General features: G+C 43.5%; 1 protein-coding gene across 2 annotated transcripts in view; it reads right to left on the minus strand.

Moving 5' to 3' along the window:
- Positions 1–732: 732 nt before the first annotated feature.
- Positions 733–27,410, minus strand: part of Them4 (thioesterase superfamily member 4) — a 36,803-nt gene continuing 10,125 nt past the window's right edge. The window contains exons 5-6 of one of the 2 annotated variants that reach the window (XM_040752286.1): positions 20,708–20,832; positions 16,449–16,974 (exon numbers count right to left, since the gene is read on the minus strand). In XM_040752286.1, the coding sequence (XP_040608220.1) occupies positions 16,934–16,974; positions 20,708–20,832 (166 nt within the window). In that variant the 3' untranslated portion in view covers positions 16,449–16,933. Of the gene's footprint in view, positions 1,069–16,448; positions 16,975–20,707; positions 20,833–27,410 lie in introns of those variants that run through there. The other variant, XM_040752287.1, reaches the window with a different exon arrangement.

Raw genomic sequence — 27,410 nt, forward strand, 5'->3', positions numbered from 1 at the left:
AGAGAAAGTACCCAGCTGACGACCTTCCTCCTCCATCAGTGTCCCAGGAAAGGCCCTTTCTCCTATGCCATCTCATACAAAACTCAAACTGAATGTCCCTCCCTCTTATTTTCTGTGCACCCTTTTTTTTTCTTTTTTCTTTCTTTTATTTATTTATTTATTTATTTTGGTTTTTCGAGACAGGGTTTCTTTGTGGCTTTGGAGGCTGTGCTTGAACTCACTCTGTAGACCAGATTGGCCTTGAACTCACAGAGATCCGCCTGCCTCTGCCTCCTGAGAGCTGGGATTAAAGGTGTGCGTCACCAACGCCCGGCTTCTGTGAGCCTTTCTATCTATCTTCTTGACTCCTTACTCTCTACAGTTTTTATGTTCACTTCCTGTCAACTGGTTGCTCGCTCCTCCTCTTATGGTTGACTTTATTTAATCCTGTTTACAACATTCAACTAGAAAACTCTTGGATTAAAGGTTTGTTCTAGGGCTGAGCCACACCACAACTAGAAACAGGTTTTTCCAGTAAATATCACAATCTCAGGGTTCACAGTGTGATCAAATATCCTGCACCAGGGTTAATTCTCCCCAGCATCCTTAGCAGCAACTTCTGGCACTAGTAAAGCTAACTCACAGGGAGGGGACACTTCGGGCCAAGTCTTAGCTGTATTTCTCCAAGTCTGGCAGCTAAAGCATGCAGCCTCTTCAGCAATCGGGTCGTATCAATTCTGGAATACAAACAACAACAGTGGCAATATCCTTTATTGTTTTAGGGGTCTCTAGAATCTCTCAGGATAAAACTCCTAAGGAGGTATAGTGTTTAGGATAAGAATAACCCCCATGAGCTCATATATTTGGATAGTTGGTTCTCTGGTTGGTAGACCAGGAAGGCCTTGTTGGAGAAGGTAGGTGTGTCACGGGGGTGGGCTTAAACGTTTCAAAAGCCCACTCCAGGCCCAGTCTTGCACTCTATTTGTCTGTTGCCTGTGGATCAGGATGTGAGCTCTCAGCTACTGCTCCTGCATCGTGCCTGGATGCCAGCTGCCATCACACTCCACTTGATGGTCACAGGTTGCTTCTCTGAAACAATAAGCAAGTCCCCCAGTTAAACGCTTTTTGTTTGGTTTGTTTTGTTTTTCGAGACAGGTCTCTCTGTATTGTTTTAGAGGCTGTTAAATGCTTTTGCCTTGGCCATGGTATCTCTTCAGAGCAATAAAACAGTAATTAAAACAGGAGGTAACCCACTCCCAATACTGAGATTCCCAGTTAATCAACTCATGGCTTCTAGGAGCATGTTTTTATCCTTTGGATCATTCAACATTAGAGGCATAGGCTATTGCTGACTCCCCAGTCAGCAAGGTGGGTATCACTTGTGCCTTATCCAACTTTAAAGCCCCCAAGAAACCCAGAGACACCTGGCCTTTGTGTTGGGGGGAAGTCCTGTGCATTTGTCAATAAAGCACTGCTGGCCAATAGGAATCTAGATAGGTGGGACTAGGAGTCCAGGAGAACTCTGGGAAGGAGAAACACAGGAGTCGAGATGTAACGCCATGGGGTAGGAAGCCCAGAAACTTCTCCGGTAAGAGACATACTTAGATTAACAATTATGGGGTAATTACTTAAGTCAGAGCTAGCTAGTAAGAAACAAGCAAGGCCAACAGCTTCATAATGAATATAGCCTCCTGTGTGTTTATTTGGGACTGATGCGGCTCTAGAACCAGGCTGGCGGGAAGGCTTCTCTCAAGGAAAAAGCTTCCCTTTACACCTTTGCACCCTTTGTAAATTAATTCCTCAGGCTTGCTTTGCCAGGTACACTCCAATGTCTTTTAACTGAGTCTCCATATCAATAAAAACACTCAAAAGTTGGTGTTATACCATCCAGTTGTAACAAAATGTTTATCCAGAGGAGCAGCAGAACACTGACCTAAAGTCCAGGACCACTCTCATAATGAATAGTGGGACTATGGAAATAACACTGGTAAAACTCTTGATCATTCATTGTCATCTGTTCCAACCAAGTGTCTGGTGATCACAGAAGTTCACAACACAGGAGATACTAACATCAAACATAAGCAAAGTCTAACACAGTGCGAGAAACTTATATCCATTAGTAACAGTTGTTCCCTCCATAGACCCATGTTGGGTACAGTATTATGGACAGGAGGCACTAACCCAGCTCTCCACAGTCCTCAGTCATTGTCTCTGAGCCATTCCTCTTCCATGTCCCGGAGCTCTTCCATGGAGTCTCCCTGCATTTCCCCACCCCTGCTGAGCGTGGTGGGGGCTGGTTCAGGCTGCTCATCCCTGCCCAGGACCAAGGTAGAACAAGGACTCAGTCTCCCCAGCTGCACCTGAGAGTTCTCTGGGTCAGACAGGCTCTGGGTTGGCCCCAGCTCCCTTGTACTGCCTCAGGGTGTGCCCCTTGTGGCTCGAGGACTGATGGGTGGTTACACCTCTCAGGTTCTCTGCTTTTGCAGCACTCAGGCTGATCCCATCTGCCCCCACATCCCACAGCCTCACAAGACACATGCAGGGGATTGTTCCTTTGCTTGTTTGAAGTCTTCCCCTAACTCCAGCAAGTCCATTTCAGAATATGTTTCAGTTACCGTGGTCTCTTGTGTGGGATCCCCACCTGCATGAAGGTTCATGGATTTTCCCTTTCTTGGTATCAAGGTCAGACTCTTGGGTATCTTTTGTTGCTTCTAGGTCACTCCCTTCCTCGTCAATACCGAACTCCTCTCATGGGCTCCTGGTTTTGGGAGATGCAGAAGGGGCTCTGCATTAATGGTCTAATATGGGCTTCTTCCACTGTTGGCTCACCCAAACAATGGTAGCCTAATGCCTCCATTTCTCTTCTTTTATCCAATTTACTCCCTAAGTTGGAGGCCAATACTGAAGTCACCACCCTCATAACCCTTTTGTGGTGGAATAATCCTTCTGTACACTGTGAATATGTATTGTTCTCATTGGTTAATAAAAAGCTGACAGGCCTGTAGCCAGGCAGGAAGTTAGGCAGGAAAGCCAAACTGAGAATGGTGGGAAGAAGGAGGGTAGAGTCGGTGGACATACCAGGAGCCACAGAGGGAGCAGGACATGCTGGAGGACAGGCAAAGCCACAAGACACATGGCAGAATGTAGGTGAATAGAAATGGGTTAATTTAAGTTGTAAAAGCTAGTTTGTAATAAGCCTGGGCTGTCAACTGAGCATTTATAAGTAATAGAAGCCACCATGTGGTAATTTGGAAGCAGCTTCTGGGACAGGGAAAACTCTGCCTACACCTTTTGCTACAATTCTTTCTTTACACCTATTTGGTTAGAGCCTGATTCACTCCTGCATGGTCCTGGAATCTCTCAATCTCTCTCTCTCTCTCTCTCTCTCTCTCTCTCTCTCTCTCTCTCTCTCTCTCTCTCTGTCTCTGTCTCTCTCTCTCTCTGTCTCTCTCTCTCTCTGTCTCTCTCTCTCTGTCTCTCTCTGTCTCTGTCTCTGTCTCTCCCCTGAAGTTGCCAGCTGCCCAAGTTCCCGTCTAAGTGTTCAGCTTTTGACCATACTTGGGCACAAACCCAGTTTGTGGCAGACATGTCATCACCGCTCATCTATAATCTATAAACCTTTTCTGGCCTGGCCTGGGCGTGCAACTTCTCTGGCTTGGATCTCTGGGACCATGGGACCTGCCTGGGAGTTGCTTTGTTCAATATTCCTGTTTAACTTTTTCGATTTGGCTTAATCTGGCTTGCTGCATTGTCACTGGCAGGGATGGGGTAGAAAACCTATTAACACTCCAGGCTGAGCCTTGGTCTCAGATCTCTTTTTGCACACAGCAGTGGCCAGGCTGCTCCTGCACCTGCTTATTGACACTTCCACTCCTGAGTTACACCCAAGGCTTGGAACGTCTGCTCTGGACCGCCAGCAGTTCTCAGAGCACGTCTACACTTCCAGGGTGGACTCCGCCCATCAAGTAGGCACAGAAGAAGACACACGTTGTTCTTTCCCTTAAGTTACCGGCGGTGATTACGATGGAACACGAACCAGGAGACACATTAACCACAGAGTTTATTACAGGGGTGGGAGGGCAAGAGAGGGAGAAGACAGAGACAGACAGAGAGAGAGAGAGGGGAGGGGAGAGCAGGAAAGCAAGAGAGCAACAGAGTAAGGGAAGAGAGACAGAGCAAGAGAGAGCGTAAGTGGGTGGGTAGGTGGGGTCTGTCTTTTAAAGGGGTCCTTCGCACCTGCTTGCAGACTAGTACTCATGGAACCCTGGGCTGACCAGAGTACTGCCTGAGTGCACTCTGCCAGGTAACAGGGGCAGGCCAGCACAATGCCTGGATCCTTACACGCAGCCTGAAAAAGACTGCCACCCCAGGGTTTCCCCCACAGACAGCCGGCCCAGGTGGTATGGCCTCAGTGACATGTCTCACTACTCTCTGCACTTTCCATGTCTCTGCCACTGCCCCCACAGGCTCTACAAAATCAATCCACCATATCAAGATTTCCCCTGTGCTCCTACCTTCAGCTGTTTGTATCATTTCTCAGATCAGGGACAACACCATTGTTTGTACCAGTGACGTTCCTGCTACCTCTTTCCTCAGCATGAGATTACTGTGGGGGGACTCCAGCTTCTTGGGGTACATTGTTTCAGTAATCTGATAGTCATAATAAGGATGTCAACACAAAACCCACAGCTCTCATCTTAAAGGGAATAAGAGATATTATGGCCTGAGAACACAGACATAGATTGCCCCAAATTACACATTTCAGTGTGGGAGCAGTTCCATCAAGTTTTTATGGTTTTACAGAACAAAGAACAGTAAGTTTAAAAATGTATTGGTGGGTATACCAGAGAGGCAGGTACAACAAGATGGAGGAGGATATTCTATATGCCCAAGATGCTATCTGGTGACATTCTTAGCTCTTAGGTTGGTGGAAACTAGTGGTCTGCTAAGTTAGTCATGCCAAAAGATTTCTATTAGTCACAAGATACTAGTTTTGACACAGAGGTGGGCAAGGAATGGCTATTCTAGAGGGCTAGCCCAAGACAAGGCAGCTAGCCTTTGGATCTGCATCATTCCAACCCCTCTACAGTAGATCAGTCTCTCTAAAGATAGTTTCTTTTCAGGGGCTATTGTTCACAGGGGTGAAGTGTGGTGAGTACTCCCGAGCAGAGAGAAGGGAGACAACCGGCCGTGTGGTCCAGTCAGGATCTGTCAAGGACTGCAGCCTTGCCACATCTGCCAAGCAATTCTCTGGCTCCACATTCCAGACATTTTTAGTACCACAGCCTTGTAGTTTGAAAACACCCACAGTCAGCAGTTAAGAGCACTGGCTGCTCTTCTAGAGGCCCCAGGAGATCCCAACGCTCACGTGGCAGCTCACAACCGTCTGCAACTCCAGTTCTAGGGGAATCTGACACCCTCTTCTCATCTCTGAGGGTACCAGTATGCACATGCAGGGCAAAACAAAACAAACAAATGAACGAACAAACCTGCACATACACATAAATAAAGTAAACTATCAACTTATGGTACCAAACATGAGAAACAAAGTCCCCTCCCTGCTCTCCCCAAGCCCCCATTGTGGCAACCTGATCAGCTTTTGGATTTTTCAAGACAGGGTTTCTCTGTGTAACCTTGACTGTCCTGGAACTAACTTTATAGACCAGGCTGGCCTCAAACTCACAGAGATCCACCTGCCTCTGCCTCTGCCTCCCGAGTGCTCTGATTAAAGGTGTGCTCCAGCACCGCCAAGCCAACCTTTGGATATTACTCTGCTGAGTTTGTATGATGGCATAACAATGTATCTTGGAAAAGAAGCCTCAGTGTTCAACTTCCCTATCGGAGAAGCCTATTACACAAATGTCTGAAATGTCAGGTTACACTAACACTCTGCAGTCTGAGCAGTCCATCCTAATAATTGAGAGTAGTCTGTAGGAGCTGCAGAGATGGCTCTGCTAAGGGACTCCATCTATTTTCTTTATTTCTAATTTCTTTTTAAAGTTAGTTCCTTTTTATTTATTATGTATACAGTGTTCTGTTTGCATGTATCCCTGCATGCAGAAGAGGGCACCAGAGGTCATTATGGATGGTTGTGAGCTACTATGTGGTTGCTGAGAATTGAACTCAGGACCTCTGGAAGAGCAGTCAGTGCTGTTAACCTTTGAGCCATCTCTCCAGCCCCTTTATTTTCCTTTTAGTTAAGCAATGATGGACTTTGATCATGCCCTCAGCTAGAGATCAACTTGTTGTTGTTGTTGTTTTAATTTTCTCTTCCTCAATAATCTTGTCAAATTACACATTGTAAATTGTTTCCATTGTTTCAAGAATTAGCTGACCATAAGATGTTTTGTGGTGTGTTAACTGTCTGACCATAAACCTGTAACACGTACTTTTCCCGTGATCATAAAAAGAATTGCAAAATTTAACATTTAATCACTTGCTCACTGGTATAAAGAGGTTAATCTGCCTTTAATCTGGGTGGTTTTCATTTTATTACTATGAGAGACTGAAAATATGGCCTGGCTGTTAGTAAATTTTTTACTTTATAACAACTTGGTGTTACTCCTGTTTTTTGAAGTTATGATAGATCAGTAGTTAAGAGTGAGGGCTGCGCTTCCAGAGGACCCAGGTTTGATTCTCAGCACTTTTATTGGGTGACTCACAATCACTTGCAACTCCAAGGGATTTGGTACCCTCTGCCACACACATGGCAGACAGACAGACAGACAGATATACACACAAATAAAAATAAATCTTTTTTTTTGGTTTTACGAGACAGGGTTTCTCTATATTGTTTTGGAGGCTGTCAGCCCAGCCTGGCCTCGAACTCACAGAGATCCGCCTGCCTTTGCCTCCCGAGTGCTGGGATTAAAGGCGTGTGCGACCACCGCCCGGCATAAAAATAAATCTTAAAAAAGGAAATATGTTTGTTAATTAATACTGAATTTGCAAACTAGTTTTCTTTAAAGATTTTATTTTGGTGGCTTTTTTTTTAACTTTTTAACTGTTACCAGTTAGCATTCTATAGCAGTATTTGTTTTTGATGGTTGTAGGTTTTGGTTTTCTGTTTTTTGTTTTGTTTTGTTTTTAGACAGGGTCTCACTATGCAACTCTGGCTGTCCTGGAACTCAGTATGTAGACCAGGCTGACCTAAAACTCAGAGATCTTCCTGCCTCTGCCTCCCAAGTGCTGGCATCAAAGAAGCATGTCACCATATCCATCTGATGGCTGTGCTTTTGGAAAGCTCTGTAAGGAAATGCTGTCCACTAATGTTCTGCAGAAATGAAACTTCTAACAACAGGACATGGGTATTACTTATCAGATGCTCAGACGTCACCTGTAGAACAGACAAAAGGAAAATTACAGAATCAACACTAGATAGGGCTGATTTATTTATTTATTCATTTATTTATCGATCTATTTATTTATTTTGGGTTTTTCAAAGCAGGGTTTCTCTGAGGCTTTGGAGGCTGTCTTGGAACTAGCTCTTGTAGATCAGTCTGTTCTCCAACTCACAGAGATTCACCTGCCTCTGCCTCCCAAGTGCTAGGATTAAAGGAGTGCCCTACCACTGCCCAGCAGTAGGGCTGATTTAAGACCCACTTCTTTGCATTCCTTTAATCCCAGTACTTGGGAGGTGGAGGCAGGTGGATTGCTGTGAGATTGAAGCCAGCCTGCTCTACAGAGTGAGTTCTAGGACAGTCAGGCTATGTGTCTGAAAATACACACACACACACACACACACACACACAAAACAACAACAACCTCCCCCAAAGAAACTTCTATAACTCTTTACTTTAAATTGGTTTTAAATGGTTTTATTGGCAGCAGGTCTTTGACACACATCACTGTACCAGGCTACCAGGCTTTTTCTTTTTCACTACCACCCAGCTACCAAATCATGACGCAGAGACTTATTATTAATTTTGAATGCCCAGCCTAAGTTAGGCATGTTTCTGGCTAGCTTTTTAAACTTACATTAACCTGTTTCTCTGTATCTACCTTTACCTCAGGACTTATCACCTTTCTTAGATCTGCATATCTTACTTTCACTGCTTCTCTGTCTGTCTGGCATCTGCCTGGCTTCTTGCCCTTGGCATGTCCCTCATTCACTCCTTCTTCTCCTGTTCTCCCCCTTCTTCATGCCGAACCTAGATTTGTCCTCCTATTTATTCTCTCTGCCTGTCAGCCCCTCCTATGCTTTTCCTGCCTAGCTGTTGACCACTCAGCTCTTTATTAGACCAATCAGGTGCCTTAGTCAGGCAAAGTGAAACAAATTCAACACATCTTTACGTAATTAAACACATGCATCGTAAACAAAAGTATCACACCTTTGCACAGTTAAAGTAATAGTCTGCCACATAAACAAATGTAGCACATGTTTGCTCAGTTAAAATAATAGTCTACGACATATTATGGGATCCAACCAGCCCGTCAAGACAGATCTCACCCTGGCAATGAAGGGCGGCAGTGATGAAAGCATGGCTGGTGAACCAGCAATGTCCTCAAAGACACAGGGCGGGGAGTGGTCAGAGTCCAGATGAAGTCACACTGGCCATGCCAGTGCTTCTCTCCAACACCTGGGGCACGGGGTGGGGAATCATGACCTTCAGATCAGTTGGGGCTTCATAGGTGACCCTGTCTGAAGCCAGCACCGTGGTGGAGCTGCTTGTTCCAGACCTTCTGTTGAGGCCAGGTTGTTTCTGCTCTAAGTCGCTCCGTATTTCTATAGAATTTGATTTATGACTGCTCTGCCCTGACAAACTTCATTTACAAATGGCTTTTGACACCGTTTTGAGGGAGGAGAATGATGAACTCTTGCATAGATGAGTGAACAGCACCATCTATTGGTGCCACCCATGCAGCCCATTCCTGGTTGTGAAAAGAGGATGCCATGCTATAAGTTATCAGGGTGAAATGAGACTAGAGGGACACATGGCCACCTTAACGTTCTCTCAGAGGAACCAGGCCCCCCAAACTACCAGAAATATCAAACTAGGGGAGGGTATAACTCACTCACCTGAACTCCATAACGTGGTGAACACTTATCAATTATATTGACAGAGGCACCACGCAAACCTGCCACCTAATATTTGGTGTGCACACTAAGGATGAGCAGAGGTCTCCTGACTGTCCCTGGGACTTTATCTTGGCTCAGCCCCCTGATGCTGCTGTGGCCTACTTGACTGCCACCTGCTCACCTGAACCTTCCACTCCCTGCTCTACCCGGTTTGGCTCCCTCACCTGTGTCCATCTTCACTTACACCCTGACTTTCCTACAGCTGGGTCTCCATAGCAACTGCCACTTCTTTGTAGTCCATTTGGCATTCATCTTATCCATAGGACCCACATTTCTATCAGCCTGCTTCTGAAGCCTCTGAAACTAGCTGAAGCCTCTTTAACTTGTATTTGTTCTGTAAACCACATGCACATGCAATACCTAGTGTGTGCTGTCGCTGTGTGATACAAAAGTTAATAGCAACTGAGGTTAAGATAAAAGAATCTACATTCATTTTGGCCAGATGACCAAGGTGGGTGGGGGTTATCTGGCAAGTTGCTGTCATTAGAACCTTTATACCTTATTGATTTATTGTTAGTTAACAAATTCTGACATTGTGGAAAACCACAAAAATCTTCTTCCACTGTTCTGGCATAGCAAGCTCACAACACCTTCCCAAAGTGTGGAAACTTTTTTAAAAAGAATTATTTATTATGTATAGTGTTCTGCCTGCATGTCTCCCTGCCTGCCAGAAGAAGGGGCATCAGATCTCATTATAGATGGTTGGGAGGCACCATGTGGTTTCTGGGAATTGAACTCAGGACCTGTGGATCAGTAGCCAGTGTAAAGGGAAGCTTTTTCCTTGAGAGAAGCCTTCCCGCCAGCCTGCTTCCAGAGCCACATCAGTCCCAAATAAACACACAGGAGGCTATATTAATTATGAAGCTGTTGGCCTTGCTTGTTTCTTACTGGCTAGCTCTGACTTAATCTAAGTATGTCTCTTACCGGAGAAGTTTCCGGGCTTCCTACCCGATGGCGTTACATCTCAACTCTGTGTTTCTCCTACCCAAAGTCCTTCTGGACTCCTAGTCCCTCCTATCTTGGTTCCCTATTGGCTCAACAGTGCTTTATTGATATAATCACAGGACCTCCCACATCATCTCCTCTTTTCTGTCTAAACAAAAAGAAAGGTCCCAACCAACATTTATCAAGTAAGAACATCGTTATAATATTTTGTCTATCAACTTCAGCAAGATTTAAAGAAAATATCATCTATCTCATTCTTGTGAGTCCAAAGTCCTATATGTAGATTATATCTTTTATCATAACTAAGGAAAACTATAATTATAATTATCTGTCTTCAACTCCATCAAAGACCACAGAAGGATAATATCTAAACACTAGGATTGACAGAGACATCTTACTGCCTGAACAGTCACCCGAAGTTCCTCTGTAACGTTGGGGCATCCATCTTTAGCCCATAGGCCACGATGTGTCCAGAAGATTTCTCAGCAAAGCAGGAAATTTCAAACTGTCCATCTGCATTGGCAGTCTGTCAGTCATTTCTCTGTGTTGTGTAGAAAGTCTTGTAGACTCTTCCATGAAGCAGGAACCCTGTAAGACTGAGTTCAGTAGTCACTTTCCTATGGGTCCTGCATATCCAGATTATACAACAACAGTCAACAGTACAGGCAAGAGCAGTTTCTTGCCCAAATGGCTAATCTTGCCATGTTGAAAGCAAACTCCATAACGAGTTTCTTCGATGCCTATCTTCCTCTCAGACATAATTGGTGCTGCCAGGAGCAGACATTTCTCATTGTCAAGAAAAGCCCTACATCATTTTAAATGCCATTTTCTGAAGGTCGTTGAGAGGTTTGAAGACTGTTTATCTATCTCAAATATATTTCTGTATATCTAGAAAACCTAACTATAAATTCTATTATAAGTAACTATCTATAGTCTGTATTCAATTATGCATTATGTTTTAAAACATCAGTATAAGCACAATACTTAATCAAGAGGAGAAATATATACATCACAAAATTGACCTTGAATTTGTATCAATAAATGAAAAACCAGACCCATACCATAATTCCCCTTTTTACCATTAAAAAGAGATTGGTTGTGATCATTAACCAATTATAAACAATCCCAATTAAATGAAAACAAAGGTTTATAAACAAGATGGGAATTAGGATGTCGCTCATTCCAAACTGCTTCGTGCTGGAAGGGGGCGCTGTTCATACCATGGGGATCATGACAAAACTCAGAAACCTGTAAAAGTCCTTATTTTCATGGTCTGTAAAGCTGCATCATCTTAGCTGGTTCAGTTGTTGAAACACCTGGTCCACTGCTTCCGGGGGTCTTGGTTCGTCAAACCACAGACACCTGGAAGGAATACTCAGCTTTTCATTTTCTGTAGAAACATAAGCAAAATCTCCTTTCCCAAGTAACATATCCTTATACTTAAATTTTGAAGTCAAGGCACTTTCAAAAGATAGAAGTTGGATTAATTTATCAGCATTTATAATCAAGTGTACTTTAGCAGCTGTTCCTTCCTGAACAATCAAAAAACTGAAAACATAATAGCGTACAGTATCCAGACTCTCTGTGTATTTTTCATTTTTGTGTGGCTTATTTATTTATCTATTATTTATTTATTTTACTTTTATTTATTTTTCTCTGAGACAGGGTTTCTCTTTGGAAATCTGCCTGCCTCTGCCTCTGAAGCAATTCCTACCGGCGTGCGCTATTTACCACTATGGGTTTCCTTTTCTCTCTCAATCTTAATGTATATTTTTAAACACACTGTAAACCTTTATAGGTTTTGTTCATCCAAGTCTGATTTTACTGTAAATCTTTATGTTTTTCTGGCCACGTTAAAACCGCGGCTGTTTTAAACTGACGTTTTTTTCCAAGATGGTGGCTTAAGCGTGACTCCAGCTGCCGGCTTGGAGATGTGGTCACTCCCACTTCCAGCTGTACCTACACACCTTTTAATTGTTAGCATAGCCTCTCAAAAGAACCTTGCTGGTTTTTTTTTTTAATGCTGAGTCAGGAAGACCCCTTAAGACAGCTGCATGAATCTCTGCTTGCCGCTAGCAAAACAGAGCCCACCTGAGAAAAATGCTGCTACCAAAAATCTGTGCTTCTCTCCATTCTTATGTTTCTAAAATTCCTTTAAAGCTTTTGTCATTCTACCTGGAAATTTATCATCCCACTCCTGATCACCATTTTGTAAAGGGAAGCTTTTTCCTTGAGAGAAGCCTTCCCCCCAGCCTGCTTCCAGAGCCACATCAGTCCCAAATAAACACACAGGAGGCTATATTAATTATGAAGCTGTTGGCCTTGCTTGTTTCTTACTGGCTAGCTCTGACTTAATCTAAGTATGTCTCTTACCGGAGAAGTTTCCGGGCTTCCTACCCCATGGCGTTACATCTCGACTCTCTGTGTTTCTCCTACCTAGAGTCCTTCTGGACTCCTAGTCCCTCCTATCTTGGTTCCCTATTGGCTCAACAGTGCTTTATTGATATAATCACAGGACCTCCCACATCAAGCCAGTGCTCTTAACCTCTGAGCCATGTCTTCAGACTGTAGACATGGTTCTTATACCTATCTGAAACTGAGCATTGCCCTAAGTCCTGCTTACATTCTGTTAAAGATGTTTGTTTCAGACACAGTACCTTAAGACTGAGATGTAAAAATAGAGTAGGGGAAATGTAACCATCCTGACAGGAATGAAAATACTCTATGAGAGACTCTAACCAGCAGTTAAGAGTACACACTGCTCATCCAGAGGACCTCATCTGCTGCTGCCCCAAAGAAGCCTTATCTACATTGTATTGCCTGTGGACAATTACAGTTCGATATGAATGAAGTGTTTCCTCTAAAGGCTCAAGAGCAGAAGGCTTGGCTTCTACCTTATGGATACAAGAACTGAAGGTCACTTGATTATAAGGACTCTGACCTAATCGACTGATTAATCCCTTGATGGATTCATGATTGATGGCACTACTGGGAGGTGATGGAAACTTTCTGAGATGGAACCTTATTTGAAATAGCAGTGTGTTGTTGGGGGCTATGTCTGTCTCTCAGTTTCCTGTCTGCCATAAAGTGAGCTGCCTAGCTCCACCATGTGATCCCCACCATGGTGTTCTACCTCAGCATAGCCTAAATGATGAAAGCAAACGACCATTCACTGAAATTTTTGAAATGGGGAGTCTAAATGGAAAGGTTTCAGGTCTGGGCTCAAGCACAACACTGAGAAAGATGGTCCTTTTGGGTAAAAGTGTATTAGAAGAGTTGGTAAAGACAGACAGCATGGCAGAGGGAAGTTCGGGCCCATGAGGCATAGTGAAGTTTCTCTATTTGTCTCAGAAGAAACCGGAGGCTTCATATTGAGATCAGGCTGTCTCTAGTTCTCCGGTGGTGACCGGGGGATGAGAGGGAGTCTTGTACTAGCCGGAAGGACTCCGAGGAGACTCTAAGGAGTGAGGGAAGAATGAAGGAGGGGCTCATCTAGGGGACAGGCAACCACTGTATGGGTGGCCTTGTGAAGTCCCAGAGAAGTCCCTTAGGGAAGTGACAATGCTGCCTGCTGTCCTGGAATCTGGGCACCTGGGTAATCCGTCAGGAGTTCAGAGAGTCACAGTAGAAGGGCTGCCATTTTCCCCGTGGTGGCAATAAGAACCAGGCTGCTACGTGCACATGGCACAGTGAGCCTGTAGCCCTAAACTTAGCTAAATTGTCCTGTGAGTTATTTCTTTTAATCATGATGAAAAATTAATGCAGTGGCCTAACGTACATGTCAAATACAACCAGAAGACAAGACTGCCAAGGCTTTGTGACAACACCTGCGAAATCTGCCTTAAAGTAAGGAAACAGTTTTCCCACTAATGGCAACTGACATCATTCCCTGGGCTGAGCTTGTTAATACGCTGCAATGCACTTTGCTCATGATCACACCAGAGTGAGAATGGGAGCCGGGGAGATGGGCTAGAGAGAAAAATGTAGATCCACATAAAGGTGTGGAAGGAAAACGTGCCTGGCAGGATTTCAGTTGGGGGGTGGTGATTGCTAGAACTTCTACAAGGCTGTCCAGCGAAGACAAATGACAGGCACAAAGAACCTGTACTGTCTCAGCTCCCATCTATAACCAGATAACAGGCAAAAATGGTATATTATTCCTTCAGCTTCACATCTAATATGCCAAGTTCCAAGAAACACAAGTTGCCACAACAACCCACTCCCCTGTAGGCGTCAGAATTAGTTGAAAGTGTGCATGGAAATAAGTGGTGGCCTTTGCTCAAAGGTATGTGGCTTGGGAAGCTGTGAGCGCTGCCACTTCCCAGGCACAGCTTTAAAATCTACTGGAGATTTCATGGGGAAGCAGCTGCCAGTTTCACCTGTATGGGGCCTCAATCCCATCTGCTGAGCCTTCCCTATTGTTCCAGGGCTACAGTGTGTACCAGAAATTCTCCCAGGACCTGGTGCCTCCTGTGGCTTGGCCACCCCAGCTTAACCAGCTCTGGTTCTGGAGCGAGCATCCAACTGATCTTATGGCTGTGGAAGAATGACTGGTAGGGTGACTTGGGGGATGATGGCCAGGGAGTGAGAAGAGAAAGGAGACAGGAAGAGGTCTTGTAAAAGCTGATGGCTCTTGGGCAAGCAGGTTTATTAAGTAAAGAATCTTATATACCTTTTGTGTAAGCCAAAAGGAAACAGTCAACATAAAGCCATTATGCAATGGGATGAAGCCAGCAGGAAGCTTATCAAGAAATGTTACACAATGGGAATACAGGCTACCTCAAAAGCAGCACAGATGAAGCCCACAGCAGCCTTGGAGATGACAACCATAGCCCCTTAAGGTGGGAAGAGTTGGGTTCTCAGGATCCAAGGCTGCAGTTCCCCCAAAGTCCTGGCCCTAGACCCTTATTGGCTCTCCCAAGCACATTCCTGGTTTTAGAGAAGGAACTTCTCCATACATCAGGGCCTCATAGGAAAGGTACCAAGGCCCTGGCCCTAGGCTATAACTGGCTCTGTCAAGCATGTTCCCCTGCTTTAGAGAAGGAGTCATGTTCCTTCATTCATCAGGGCTTAGGGAAAGCCTCAGGTTGGCACTCAACAGCTATCCCTAAATTTTCAGGGCAAGGTGTTGATATTTGACCATTCTCATCCCCCCAAATGTCAGTTTCTCATGGTTTAGTCTAGACTTTCAGTAAAAGGAGAGAAAGGAAGGAAACAGACGCCCCCAAAGTATCTATTGCTTGCACTATGAAGCAAAATATGACCTTGTGAGCTGCAATAATAGCTGATGTGGGAAGATGTCTGTGGATGCAATAGTGGTATGAATGTTATGGGGTAACCCACTGCTTTCTAATTGGATTCAAGGTCTGCTCCACAGGAGGAAATATATGCCTGGTACTGTAAATCTGGTCAAGGGCCCTTGGCTGGGGAACATGTCGGCCCCAGAGGTCTACCATTATTTTTCTAAAAGTGTCTCTATACTCACACATCAGGGCAGCTCTCAGACTACATCAAATAAGTTTATCTGTGCAGTGGATGGTAGCTAACGAGGAAACTCACAAGTGGATGGGGTACACAGCATAGGTGTTTAGGGAGTGCCCAGCCACAGATGGGCTTTCTGTAGCACATCCACTCCCCACAAGGCCAGGGACCACTGTGGAAGAAGGGATAGAAAAACTGGTGACCTACTGAGAAAGCTCCTGGTCCCATCTCAAAAAACAAAAACAAACAAAAGATGACTAGAGAGATGGGTACTGGCCACTAACTTTGATGAGCTGAGTTCAATCCTTGAGACCCACATATTGGAAGTAGAGAACCAACTTCCTCAAGCTGTCCTCTGACCTCTACACATAAGCCTTCATGGCATATACATGCCCCCACACATACATATGCAAATAAATGAAAAAACAAAAAGCAATATGTTTTCTAGCATATTAATTTCTCAATTTATTTGAGCACCTGAAACACACATGTATGCGGGCACGTGTGTGCTCGCGCACACACACACACACACACACACACACACACACACACACACACGGGGTGGGGGAGAGAGAGAGAGAGAGAGAGAGAGAGAGAGAGAGAGAGAGAGAGAGAGAGAGAGAGAGGAGACTTTTTCAAAGGGAAATTTGGATTCAGGGACTACAGAGAGATGACATAGAGATATGATGGGAAACCATGCTGTGTCTAAAAACCAAGCAATGCTGGAGGCTCCCTTGATAGTAGCTAGAAGAGAGATGCAAATAGTTCCCATCTAGAACCTTCAGAGGGAGCAAGGCTTTATTAATACTTTAACCTTAGCCTTCTGGCCTCTGGGACTATGACAGTGAAGTTTCTGTTGCTTTAAACCACCTAACTTGTACTTCTATATTATAATCCCAGAAAGCTAACAGAGCCTTCTTCCAGTGAAGACAAACTATAGTGATATAGATACAATAGCACAGGCTGAGGAAAAAATGAACAACAGTTTAATCTCTAGGAATTCAGACAACAGATGTGTTGAATGAACTGTATTCCCTAATATGGTCAGAAAGAGGTCTGTTCACATACAATAAACCTAGCTTGGTAACAACAGTACATGCTTATGCACACGTGCACTCCACATACCATCCCGTTTCTACGCAATCTTTTTTCTGCAGTCTGCAGTAGAGCAGATGCTGTGCTTGGTAGCTTTGGAGTCTGTTCAGTTTTCAGGACCATGCATTGTCCTAGGGATACAGATGATGCTGAGACTCTCCCAGGGAGTGCTTCTTTTGAAAGTCTGGAAGGGGATGGAGAGTTCCTGCAGCCCTGTATTTCAGAGGCTGTTCTCAAAAGTCAGTGAGCCAGGCTTTCCCCGGGGATTCAGCAGCTGGACAGGAATGGGGATAGTTGCCGCTTCTGGAGGAGGAGAACCTCGTGCAGAACAGTGTGGAATTCACCAGAAGTTCTTTATGTCAAACGCTTGTCAGGATCCAGCTTTATAAATAAGGCTAAATCAACAAAACAGTAGATTATTGTAAGTTGACTGTGTTCTATTTGATGAGACCAAGCAGGAAGACACTAGAAGGGGAGTTCTTGTATTACTATCTTTCTACTCTCACTTCTCAGAAGACTTAAGAACTAACTTTTGGCTGGGGGTGGTGGTGCACACATTTAATACCAGCACATGGGACAGTGGCAGAGGCAGATGGATTTCTGTGATGTCAAGGCCAGCCTGGTCTACAGAGTGAGTTCTATGCAACCAGACCCTGTCTCAAAAATAATTAAATCAACTTTTGACTGTCAAAGTCCTTGCCTTTCCTCACCTCTACCAGGTCCTCTACTACTTCATGACTCATTAACAGTTCTATCAAGAGGTAGCCTGGGAAATGAGAAATGCATTTACAACCGAGCCAACTGACATGGAAGGTTTAGTGAGCGTGCTGATAAGCTTTAACTGTTAACCTGAAAGCCTTGGTACCCGAGAAGGGTGTCTCAATTGAGGGATTGCCCACATCAGATTGGTCTGTGGGAGCAGGTAGTTCTGGGATATCTAAGGCAGCTAGGCATGAGCCTGCTTACTGAAGCAGTGAACCTCCATGGTTTCTGCCTTAAGTTCTTGCCCTGACTTCCTCAATGGTGGACTATGACCTGAAGTGTAAGCTAAAATAAACTTTTTCTTTCTCTAAACTGCATTTGGTCAGGGTATTTTATCATAGCAACAGAAGCAATACAAAAGAGAAAGCCTTGGAACGGAGCTGCAAACTGACTGTGGATTCAGACTATTAATGCCACCCTCTGCTCCCTTAGCCATCATTCTTGTAAGAAGCTGATGCTTAGGGGGAAGTGGATTTCTTAGACAAGTTATGAAAAGCATTACTCATAAGGGGAAAAAACATCAACTAAACATTAACATTAAAAACTCCTGTCCATAAAGAGATGTTTTAAAGTAAATGAAACCATCTTACACACTGAAAGATGTATGGAGTTTCTATCTATCCAATATAGATTTAACTAAAAGTAACTAAAGAATGCCTGTAAGTTGGTAGAAACAAGAAAAAAGAAAGAAAAGATGAACCAACAGGAATTTCACAGAATGGGAAACAAATACAGTCAGTGAACATGAAGAGATATTCAACTCTATAGGTTACCTGAGAAATGCTAATATAAATAAAAGTAAGATCCCATTTTAGCCAGGCATGGGTGACACAGAACTTTAATCCTAGCATTTGGGAAGCAGAGGTAGGTAGATCTCTGAGTTTGAGGCCAGCCTGGTCTACAGAATAAGACCTTGTCTTAAAAAGAAAAAAAAGATTATATTTAAAACTCTTTTATCGGTAAAAATTGAGAAATCTGACAGTCAGTTGCTAGAGAAAGCAGGGATCAAAAGAATGTCATGCTTGCAGGCAGCTTTTGAGGACAAGGTGGGCTCCTGTGTAAACATCCTATAAGCAGAACTACTTCTAAGCAGATGCCAAGCTCCTGCCACACAGAGGACACAAGCAAGAGCAGGTACCCAGAAAAAGGTCACATGTCACAATCACTTTCTTATAGGGTTAAAAAAAACAAACAACTAAAGAATACACCACTTAGATGTATGCTATTCTTTTCTTTTTTGAGCGAGAATCTTACTATATATGTTATGCTAGCCTCAGCCTCCCTAACACAGGGATCATGGGCATGAACCATTTCACTCCAACCATTTTTTTTTGGTTGCCCTGGAACTTACTCTTTAGACAAGACTGACCTCAAACTCACGGAGATCTGTCTGCCTGTGTCCCCTGAGTGCTGGGGCTAAACGTGTGTGCCCCCATGCCTGGCATACTCAACCATTCTTAAGGACATTTAAAAAATAAAAGTAGAAGCTACAAAATAATCCGTTACTAAATTCAAGATCAGAGTTATCATTAAGCAGAAAGAAAAGATGAGAACAGCAGCTATGTAGAAATAAAATATGATAAAGAATCTGGTTCCTATTTGGTGGTAGGCACTAGGACATTATTTCTTATTAAGTTTAGTAGATGAATAAATAAAAGATGAACAGATATATCAATGAGGATCATGTCATAACTCAAGAATTATGATTAGTATAAACATGTACATCTGGGGTACACTAAGTAAAAACTGAAAATGTAACTAGTGCTGCATGTGAAGCTGAGGCTTCCAGGGCCCTGGCCTGCAAAGTCCTTGTTGGACGCATTGCTCAAAGCACAAACAGGGGACATCTCTAGGTGACATTTCTGGCAAGCTGCCTATAGAGATCTCAGCAGGAAGGAAGCTGTGTCTCTAAGTCAGCAGAAATAAGTTGTTCTTTCTTTTCTCACCATAACTAAGCGTACATGTTTATAACCATTATTGAATTATTTTTTTCTTAAATTGGGCTTCTTTTAAGTTTTGGAGCTTACAAAATTCAGCTCCCTCCCTGGTAATCATTTCCCATTTCTTCACTCTCAGGATGTACGAAGGGCCTATAGTGAACTTCCCACCCAGTTCCTTTCCAGAACAGTCACCTTTCAAGACCTGGTCTATGTGATAATCTGCAGACAGTCGCCTTTCCTCCTATTTCATATTTTCAAGCTTATAGAAAAATTGTGAGATTGGTACAATGGTGTATCTCTCTCTAGACTATTAGAGAATAACCTAGTGATGTGTGTATAAAATGATTTCTCAAAAGTTCTTACACTGTTTGAAAGAACTACAGATTGGGAAAACACGTGTGTCCGTGACTGTGTCAGAGTGAGCCTGCTCCCATCCCTGCTGCCATGCTCAAGGGACACCTTCCTTGGGCTTTGACATCCTGTGGTGGGCTACTCCCTTGTGCATATACCTCCTTATCCTGTCCAGACTCTGACACTGCCGCTGCTCTTCCCTGGTGTGTGTATGTAGGTCTCCATGTCCCTGGGCTTGCCACATCTAAGTCCACATAATGGCTCTCACAATAAATACAGGGAGGGAGACAAGTGAAGGGGAGGGACGGGAAGAAATGGAAGGACTTTGGCTTTTCATTCTAAGCCTGTGATAACAGCTTAGATTTCTGCCCTGCCCTCTGCAGGTCTCACCCAGTATATGCTAATGAGCTTGCTTCACATCAAAGACTTTCCTCACTTTTGCCTATGGTACTAAAACAGTCTACAGTATTTTTATGGCATAAATTAGAGAAGAACTGTAGTTCTTTAGCCAGTTTTCCACTGAAGTGAGTCAATGCTTTGTTCATTCTTTTGCCACTGCAAGTAAGGGATACACCAGGACTTGAACCATAGCAACCTCCTATGTAACCTATGAGATATAGTCTTGGAATTGGGTCAAATGTTATCTCACTTCCAATTGTAATGGATATTGGCAAATAGGTCCTTCACTGACAATATTTAAGAATGCCTCTAGCCATGGGGCTGGGTATGTAGCTTAGTGACAAGAGTACTTGCCTGGTGTGTACGAAGCCTTGGGGTTTGATCCAGCACCACCCCACCCCCAAACAAATACAAACCAAAACCCCAACCAACCTAAGCCAGGTGTGGCAGGTTGATTCAAGCCTGTAACTCTAACACTCAGCAAGAAGAGGCAGGAGGGTCAGGAGTTCAGGGTTACTCTTTGCTGCATAGCAGTTTCAAGGCTACCCCAGGCTACATGAAACTTTGCCTCGACAACTCATACTAAAATCCAACTCCAAAACATTAAACTTGTTTTGTGCATTATGAAAATGTAACCCTAACCCAGGCCAACCTCCCAGAGACGTGCACGTCTCACCTGTTGCCTCTGTGTGTAAAGTCTTCTCATCAACACTCTGAACAGCACAGGAAACAAAAAGTTTCCTTCCTTCAGTCTTAGTAATTTGGCAGTTTATCACCACAACAGAACAAAGGGGGATAGGTCTGCAGAAGGGAGAAAAAAACCCCATTTTTTTGTTATTAAATCTATGTAATACTGAAAGACCATCAGGCTTACGACAGGGAGGATACATACCCGACGCTAGTGAGTGCTGACTGTCTTAGATGGAACGTATCTTAAGGGCTCTGACACCACAGTCTCTCTTGTCCTCCCTGCTTCCTTTCTCCTACACACTCCTGCCTGCATATGGGCATATGGGCCCAGACTGTCCTTCAAAGAGCTCCCTAGGGATTCCAGCTCTGTCTTGGTAGACTTTCCAGTTTGGAGATCCAGGGTCTAGTCTAATGCTAGTAGCAGAAAGAAGTGAAAACAGGGCTGTGGGGTAGTCCTTGTCAGTGTTTCTGCTATTCTCAATTTTTCTTGGGCCAGTTTGATGGCTCAGTAGGTAAAGACTTTTGCAGCCAAGCCTGATAGCCTGAGTTCAATCCCTGGGACCTGCATAGTGGCAGAAGCCCTGCAAGTTGATCTCTGACCTCCACATGCACCCCACTCTAGACATAATAAATACATACATACAATTAAAACTTGTCCTATCTGCTTCTTTTTAGAGTACTTGCCTGGCAACAGCCTTATTATCCTAAGCTAGTGCTATAATGATATGAAAGGTCCCACAGCTGAGCTGCCCAATGTGGTAGTCACATGTAGTTACTGCTCACTTGGAACGTGGCCAGCATAAATGGGAAATTGAATGCTACAATTCATTTCATTCTAATTAACTTACATTTAAATTTAAATAGCTACATGTGACTACTGGCTAGTCATTTGGGGAATCCTGGAGATAGAGTACCGCAATGGAAAAGAACTTTCTTTGAAGGTCAGAGTTCTGTTGGTTGATGTAAAAGATAGAACATGGAGATGTCCTCTGTTCCTGCAGCACTACCATGTGGATGAAGGGACTCTGAGGCATAAGAAAGTTGTCACTGTGATTGTCCTCTGGCCCAGGCTTCCCTATCATCACCCTTGGACATTCCATTCCATTATCTTTCCTGACCCTGCTGATGGAGACACCAGGCTTCTATTAGTGTCTACTCAAAATTTTCCAATGTCCTGGAGACATCTGGTGTCCAGCATCTCTTTTTCTTTTTTAAAATTCCTTTTGAAGATCTTAAAATTGTGCTTATCTGTGTGATAGTATGTGCAGGTAAGTGCAGTTTCCCAAAGAGGCCACAAGAGGATACTAGATCCCCTGGGACCTGGAATTACAGGTAGTCATGAACTACCCAATGTGGGTGCTGGGAACTGAACTCAGATCCTCGGCAACAGCAGTAAGGGCTCTTAACCTCTGACCCATCTGCCCAGTCTCCCTTTAAAACTTCTATTTATTTGTTTATCTACTATTTTTTTTTGTTTATCTACTATTTTGTGTGTGTGTAAATGTGTAAGGGCAGATATGTATGTTTCATGGAGAATGATTGCAGGGAGGTTAGAGGACAACAATTGGGAGTTGTTTCTCCCCTCCTGTCTTGCTAAGGTAGGATTATTCCAGGGCAGTTGGCCTGTGCACAGCTGGGTGAGTCTGTCTCTGCCTCCTGTCTTAATGGAGCAGTTCTGGAATTATAGATTCCTGCCATGCCCAGCTTGGTTATTTTGAAGCTGTTCTTTCTGTACCTACTACTACTTTTTTGGGGGATACAAACTGATTTTTGCTGACCTAAGTTTTCACCTGGTTGGCCTTTTCCCCATGCATTTCCTTTCTTTAAAACTGTTCTGTGTCAGGCTAGGCACGGTGGCACACAGCTTTGATCTCAGCCCTGAGGAAGCAGAGGCTGGAAGATCTTTGTGAGTTCAAGGCCAGCCTGGTCTATATATGGTGTTCTAGGCTATCCAGGGCTACTCCAGGGAGATCTTGTCTCAAAAACAAACTTTTTTCTCTATCAGTTTTAAATGTTTCACACATTTCTCAGCTTTTTACATTAAACTCAATCTTACAACCTGTCTTTGGACTGATGGTCTGCTCAGTCAGTGTGCTGACTGACTTCTGCACTATCTTACTTTGCTTTCTATTTACATTCTCTGAAAATTTTTCCTGTTTTAAAAATTGAGTTTTTCTCTTTATGCTTTCCTACTGCTTTGTGTATTAATTGTCACTCATTTTAATCCCCTCGCTACTGGGAAATACAAGGAATTGCTTGCCTTCTTCCCAACTCTGGCATTGAGTGTTTCAGCTCCTTGCTGTTCTCCAGGATGCAGGCATTAGCCTTGCTGCTGACAGCCATGTTCTGCACATGCACCGATCATTTGCTCACCACTTCTTCCGTCACCCTGCCTCTGGTCATTCAGTCACTGCTTTGCTCCCTCCGAGGCAGTCTTCTATATGTCCCATGGGCATGGCCCTATTTTCCCATAACCGGTCTCAATTGTTGTCTCAATGAAAACAACTTGACTTTGCCCTCTGACAGCCCTTTGGCAGGCTGGAGCATGGTTCCAGGTGGGCCTGGCCTCTGGGCCTCTTCTGCTGCTGTGGAGGTTTATTGCTAGGGTAATGGCACCCTCTTGCTTCTGAAGCAGGTCTCTTACGATGCTCTTTTGTGTCTGGTGCTTTTAAGAGCTCTATAACCTCTCTAGGATAGCTGTGTAGACTTGCTGCCATGTATCCTGACTAATGTTTACTGTATCTTCTGTGGGTTTGTGCTGTTCTTTCATGTTAGATCAGAATATACTCACCTAACATTTTAAAACCATTTTCCCTCTGCTTTGGGGTTTTTATTAGAGCTTTCATCTGTTCCCCTTTATATCTCAGCTCCTTTTCTCTCTGGATTCAAAGCATCTCTTTCCATCCTTCCCTGTTCTTAAAATGATTCCAAGCCACCATTCAACATATTAAATTGCCAGCTCTGAATACATCAGTAGTCCCAACACCCTTCTAGAAAAAGTGTTCTCATGTCTTACTGGATGAGCCATCCTGGGGGTCAGAGAGTAGCCAGTGCTGTATCGAACTGAATCCATGTCAACCTGACTGGAATTTTGCCTCTCCTTTGCATTGAAGTTTGGTATATCTGCCATTGGTTTAACTGCAGTGGGCACGTTAATAAAACTGTGGGATATACTTGAATGTCTCATTGAAATAATGGAGTGGGTGAGTAATGCTGACCACCATGGAACATACAGGCCCGTTGAACAGAATATGGAATAAATCTTAACAAAGGAGGAACTATCTTGTAATGATTTGAGGTTTCACTGGGCTGTGAGATTATAAAAATGATGACATTATAATTAATTTTCAGTGAAAATCACAGGGCAGGACTTAATTGTACATTTCAGAGGAGTAAGCTTCCTGAGTGTGAAACCACGTTGATCTGAACTTCTGAAAGGTAGAGAAAGAACAAAATGTAACCTAAACTCTTAGGGGACAACAGCCATATAGCTAGGAATGTCTCTACCCATTCTTCTTTTCCTTTTAAAGAGCAGGCGCAGGCGGGCGTTGGTGATGCACGCCTTTAAATCCTGGCACTCAGGAGGCAGAGGCAGGCAGATCTCTGAGTTTGAGGCCAGCCTGGTCTACTGAGTGAGTTCCAAGACAGCCAGGACTACACAGAGAAAGCCTGTGCATCTGATTATCTCATAAGGATATCTAAAGTCTTTGCGGACCTAAATTTGTTGCTGTCTCTCCAGCCCAATACTCACTCTTATGTATGCATGTATGCATGTATGTATGTATGTATTTGATGCAGAATCTCCTCATGTTGAAGGGAGACTGTCCTTGAGTATTTCTTTTCTGCCACACAGAACCAGGAAGTCCAGTGGAGAGCCTCCTGTCTGATAGGTCACGAAGCGGCTATAGGCTCAGATACTGCTCCCATCAACAACACCAGTTTTGAGCTGTTTTGTTCATCTCAATGTATTTAGAGACAACGAAACAGTTCAAACAGATTGGCTGGCTCGAAATTGAGATGGCTAACGTGAAGGTTTGCTTCTTAAAAGTAAAAAGGCTGCAATCCCAGTGACATATTTTTTTAAGAATTAAAAAGGAAATTCTGTGACTTGTGTAGAAACGGAAGCAATCCCATTAGAGCAATCTTGAGAAAGAAGAAAGCTGGAGTATAATATTTCTTGATCTCAGAATACATTACAAGGCCAGAGTAATTAAAACACAGTACTGGCATAAAGATAGACAGAAATCAATGGAACAGAACAAACCCACTAACATAGTCTTCTTCTGTTCCTGTGTGGTGTGCATATTTGAGTGTGAGCGACTGCATGCAGAAAATGGAGGTCACTGTCCGGTGTCTTTCTCTCCATTTTATTTTCTGAGCATAGAGCTCACTGGCTTGCTTAGATTGTCTGTTCAGCAAGCCCCAGGAATCCCCCGACCTTCACCTCCCCAGCACTGCAAATGTAGTCATGTGGGGCTATGAGTAACTTTTTAAAGTGGGTGCTGGGGGCTCTGAACTCAGGCCTCATGCATGCACAGCAAGAAACTTACTACTTGAGTATCTTCCCATCAAGAATACACAGTGGGAAAAATACAGTCTCTTTAACAAATGGAAAAGCTGAATATTTACAATCAAAAGAATGTGGAATATTTACAATCCACATTTGCTGGCGCCTGAGTGGCTTAGGAGACCCTTTCCTGACTGGTTTTTAATGATAAATTTCAGTCTTGTATAATTTTAATTTGAAGTTACCATTATTGGCCACTAGAGAGGAAGAGGTTAAAATAGCAGTTCTCTGTCTTGTTTGAGGGAAGGTAAGGGACAGAGGGAACTACAAAAGAAGGTAAGTAGCTCCACTTTTCTAATTAGACCTCTGGGGAAACAGTCCAGGGTTTGGCAAACTATAGCCCACTGACTACTACTTTTTATAAGTGTAGTTTTCCTGAAACACTGCTATCCTTATGCACTATCTAGAACACAGCTATCCTTATGCACTATCTAGAACACTGCTATCCTTATGTACTATCTAGGACACAGCTATCCTTATGCACTATCTAGAACACAGCTATCCTTATGCACTATCTAGAACACGGCTATCCTTATGCACTATCTAGGACATGGCTATCCTTATGTACTATCTAGAACACAGCTATCCTTATGCACTATCTAGGACACAGCTATCCTTATGCACTATCTAGAACACAGCTATCCTTATGTACTATCTAGAACACAGCTATCCTTATGCACTATCTAGAACATGGCTATCCTTATGTACTATCTAGAACACAGCTATCCTTATGCACTATCTAGAACACAGCTATCCTTATGCACTATCTAGGACACAGCTATCCTTATGCACTATCTAGAACACAGCTATCCTTATGTACTATCTAGAACACAGCTATCCTTATGCACTATCTAGAACATGGCTATCCTTATGTACTATCTAGAACACAGCTATCCTTATGCACTATCTAGAACACAGCTATCCTTATGCACTACCTAGGACACAGCTATCCTTATGCACTATCTAGAACACGGCTATCCTTATGCACTATCTAGAACACAGCTATCCTTATGTACTATCTAGAACACAGCTATCCTTATGCACTATCTAGAACATGGCTATCCTTATGTACTATCTAGAACACAGCTATCCTTATGCACTATCTAGAACACAGCTATCCTTATGCACTACCTAGGACACAGCTATCCTTATGCACTATCTAGAACACGGCTATCCTTATGCACTATCTAGAACACGGCTATCCTTATGCACTATCTAGAACACAGCTATTCTTATGTACTATCTAGAACATGGCTATCCTTATGTACTATCTAGAACACAGCTATCCTTATGCACTATCTAGAACACAGCTATCCTTATGCACTATCTAGGACACAGCTATCCTTATGCACTATCTAGAACACGGCTATCCTTATGCACTATCTAGAACGCTGCTATCCTTATGCACTATCTAGGACACAGCTATCCTTATGTACTATCTAGAACACAGCTATCCTTATGTACTATCTAGGACATGGCTATCCTTATGTACTATCTAGAACACAGCTATCCTTATGCACTATCTAGAACACGGCTATTCTTATGCACTATCTAGAACACAGCTATCCTTATGCACTATCTAGAACATAGCTATTTTTTTTCGTTGTTGTTTTTTTGTTTTTATTTTGGTTTTTCGAGACAGGGTTTCTCTGTGGCTTTGGAGTCTGTCCTGGAACTCACTTGAACACAGCTATTCTTATGCACTATCTAGAACACAGCTATCCTTATGCACTATCTAGAACACAGCTATCCTTATGTACTATCTAGAACACAGCTATCCTTATGCACTATCTAGGACACTGCTATCCTTATGTACTATCTAGGACACGGCTATCCTTATGTACTATCTAGAACACAGCTATCCTTATGCACTATCTAGAACACGGCTATCCTTATGCATTATCTAGGACACTGCTATCCTTATGCACTATCTAGGACATGGCTATCCTTATGTACTATCTAGAACACAGCTATCCTTATGCACTATCTAGGACACGGCTATCCTTATACACTATCTAGGACATGGCTATCCTTATGTACTATCTAGGACACGGCTATCCTTATGCACTATCTAGAACACTGCTATCCTTATGCACTATCTAGAACACAGCTATCCTTATGC

The sequence above is a fragment of the Mesocricetus auratus genome, unplaced genomic scaffold (genome assembly GCF_017639785.1).
Source record: "Mesocricetus auratus isolate SY011 unplaced genomic scaffold, BCM_Maur_2.0 Super-Scaffold_100009, whole genome shotgun sequence".
In the NCBI taxonomy this organism is placed as follows: Eukaryota; Metazoa; Chordata; class Mammalia; order Rodentia; family Cricetidae; genus Mesocricetus; species Mesocricetus auratus.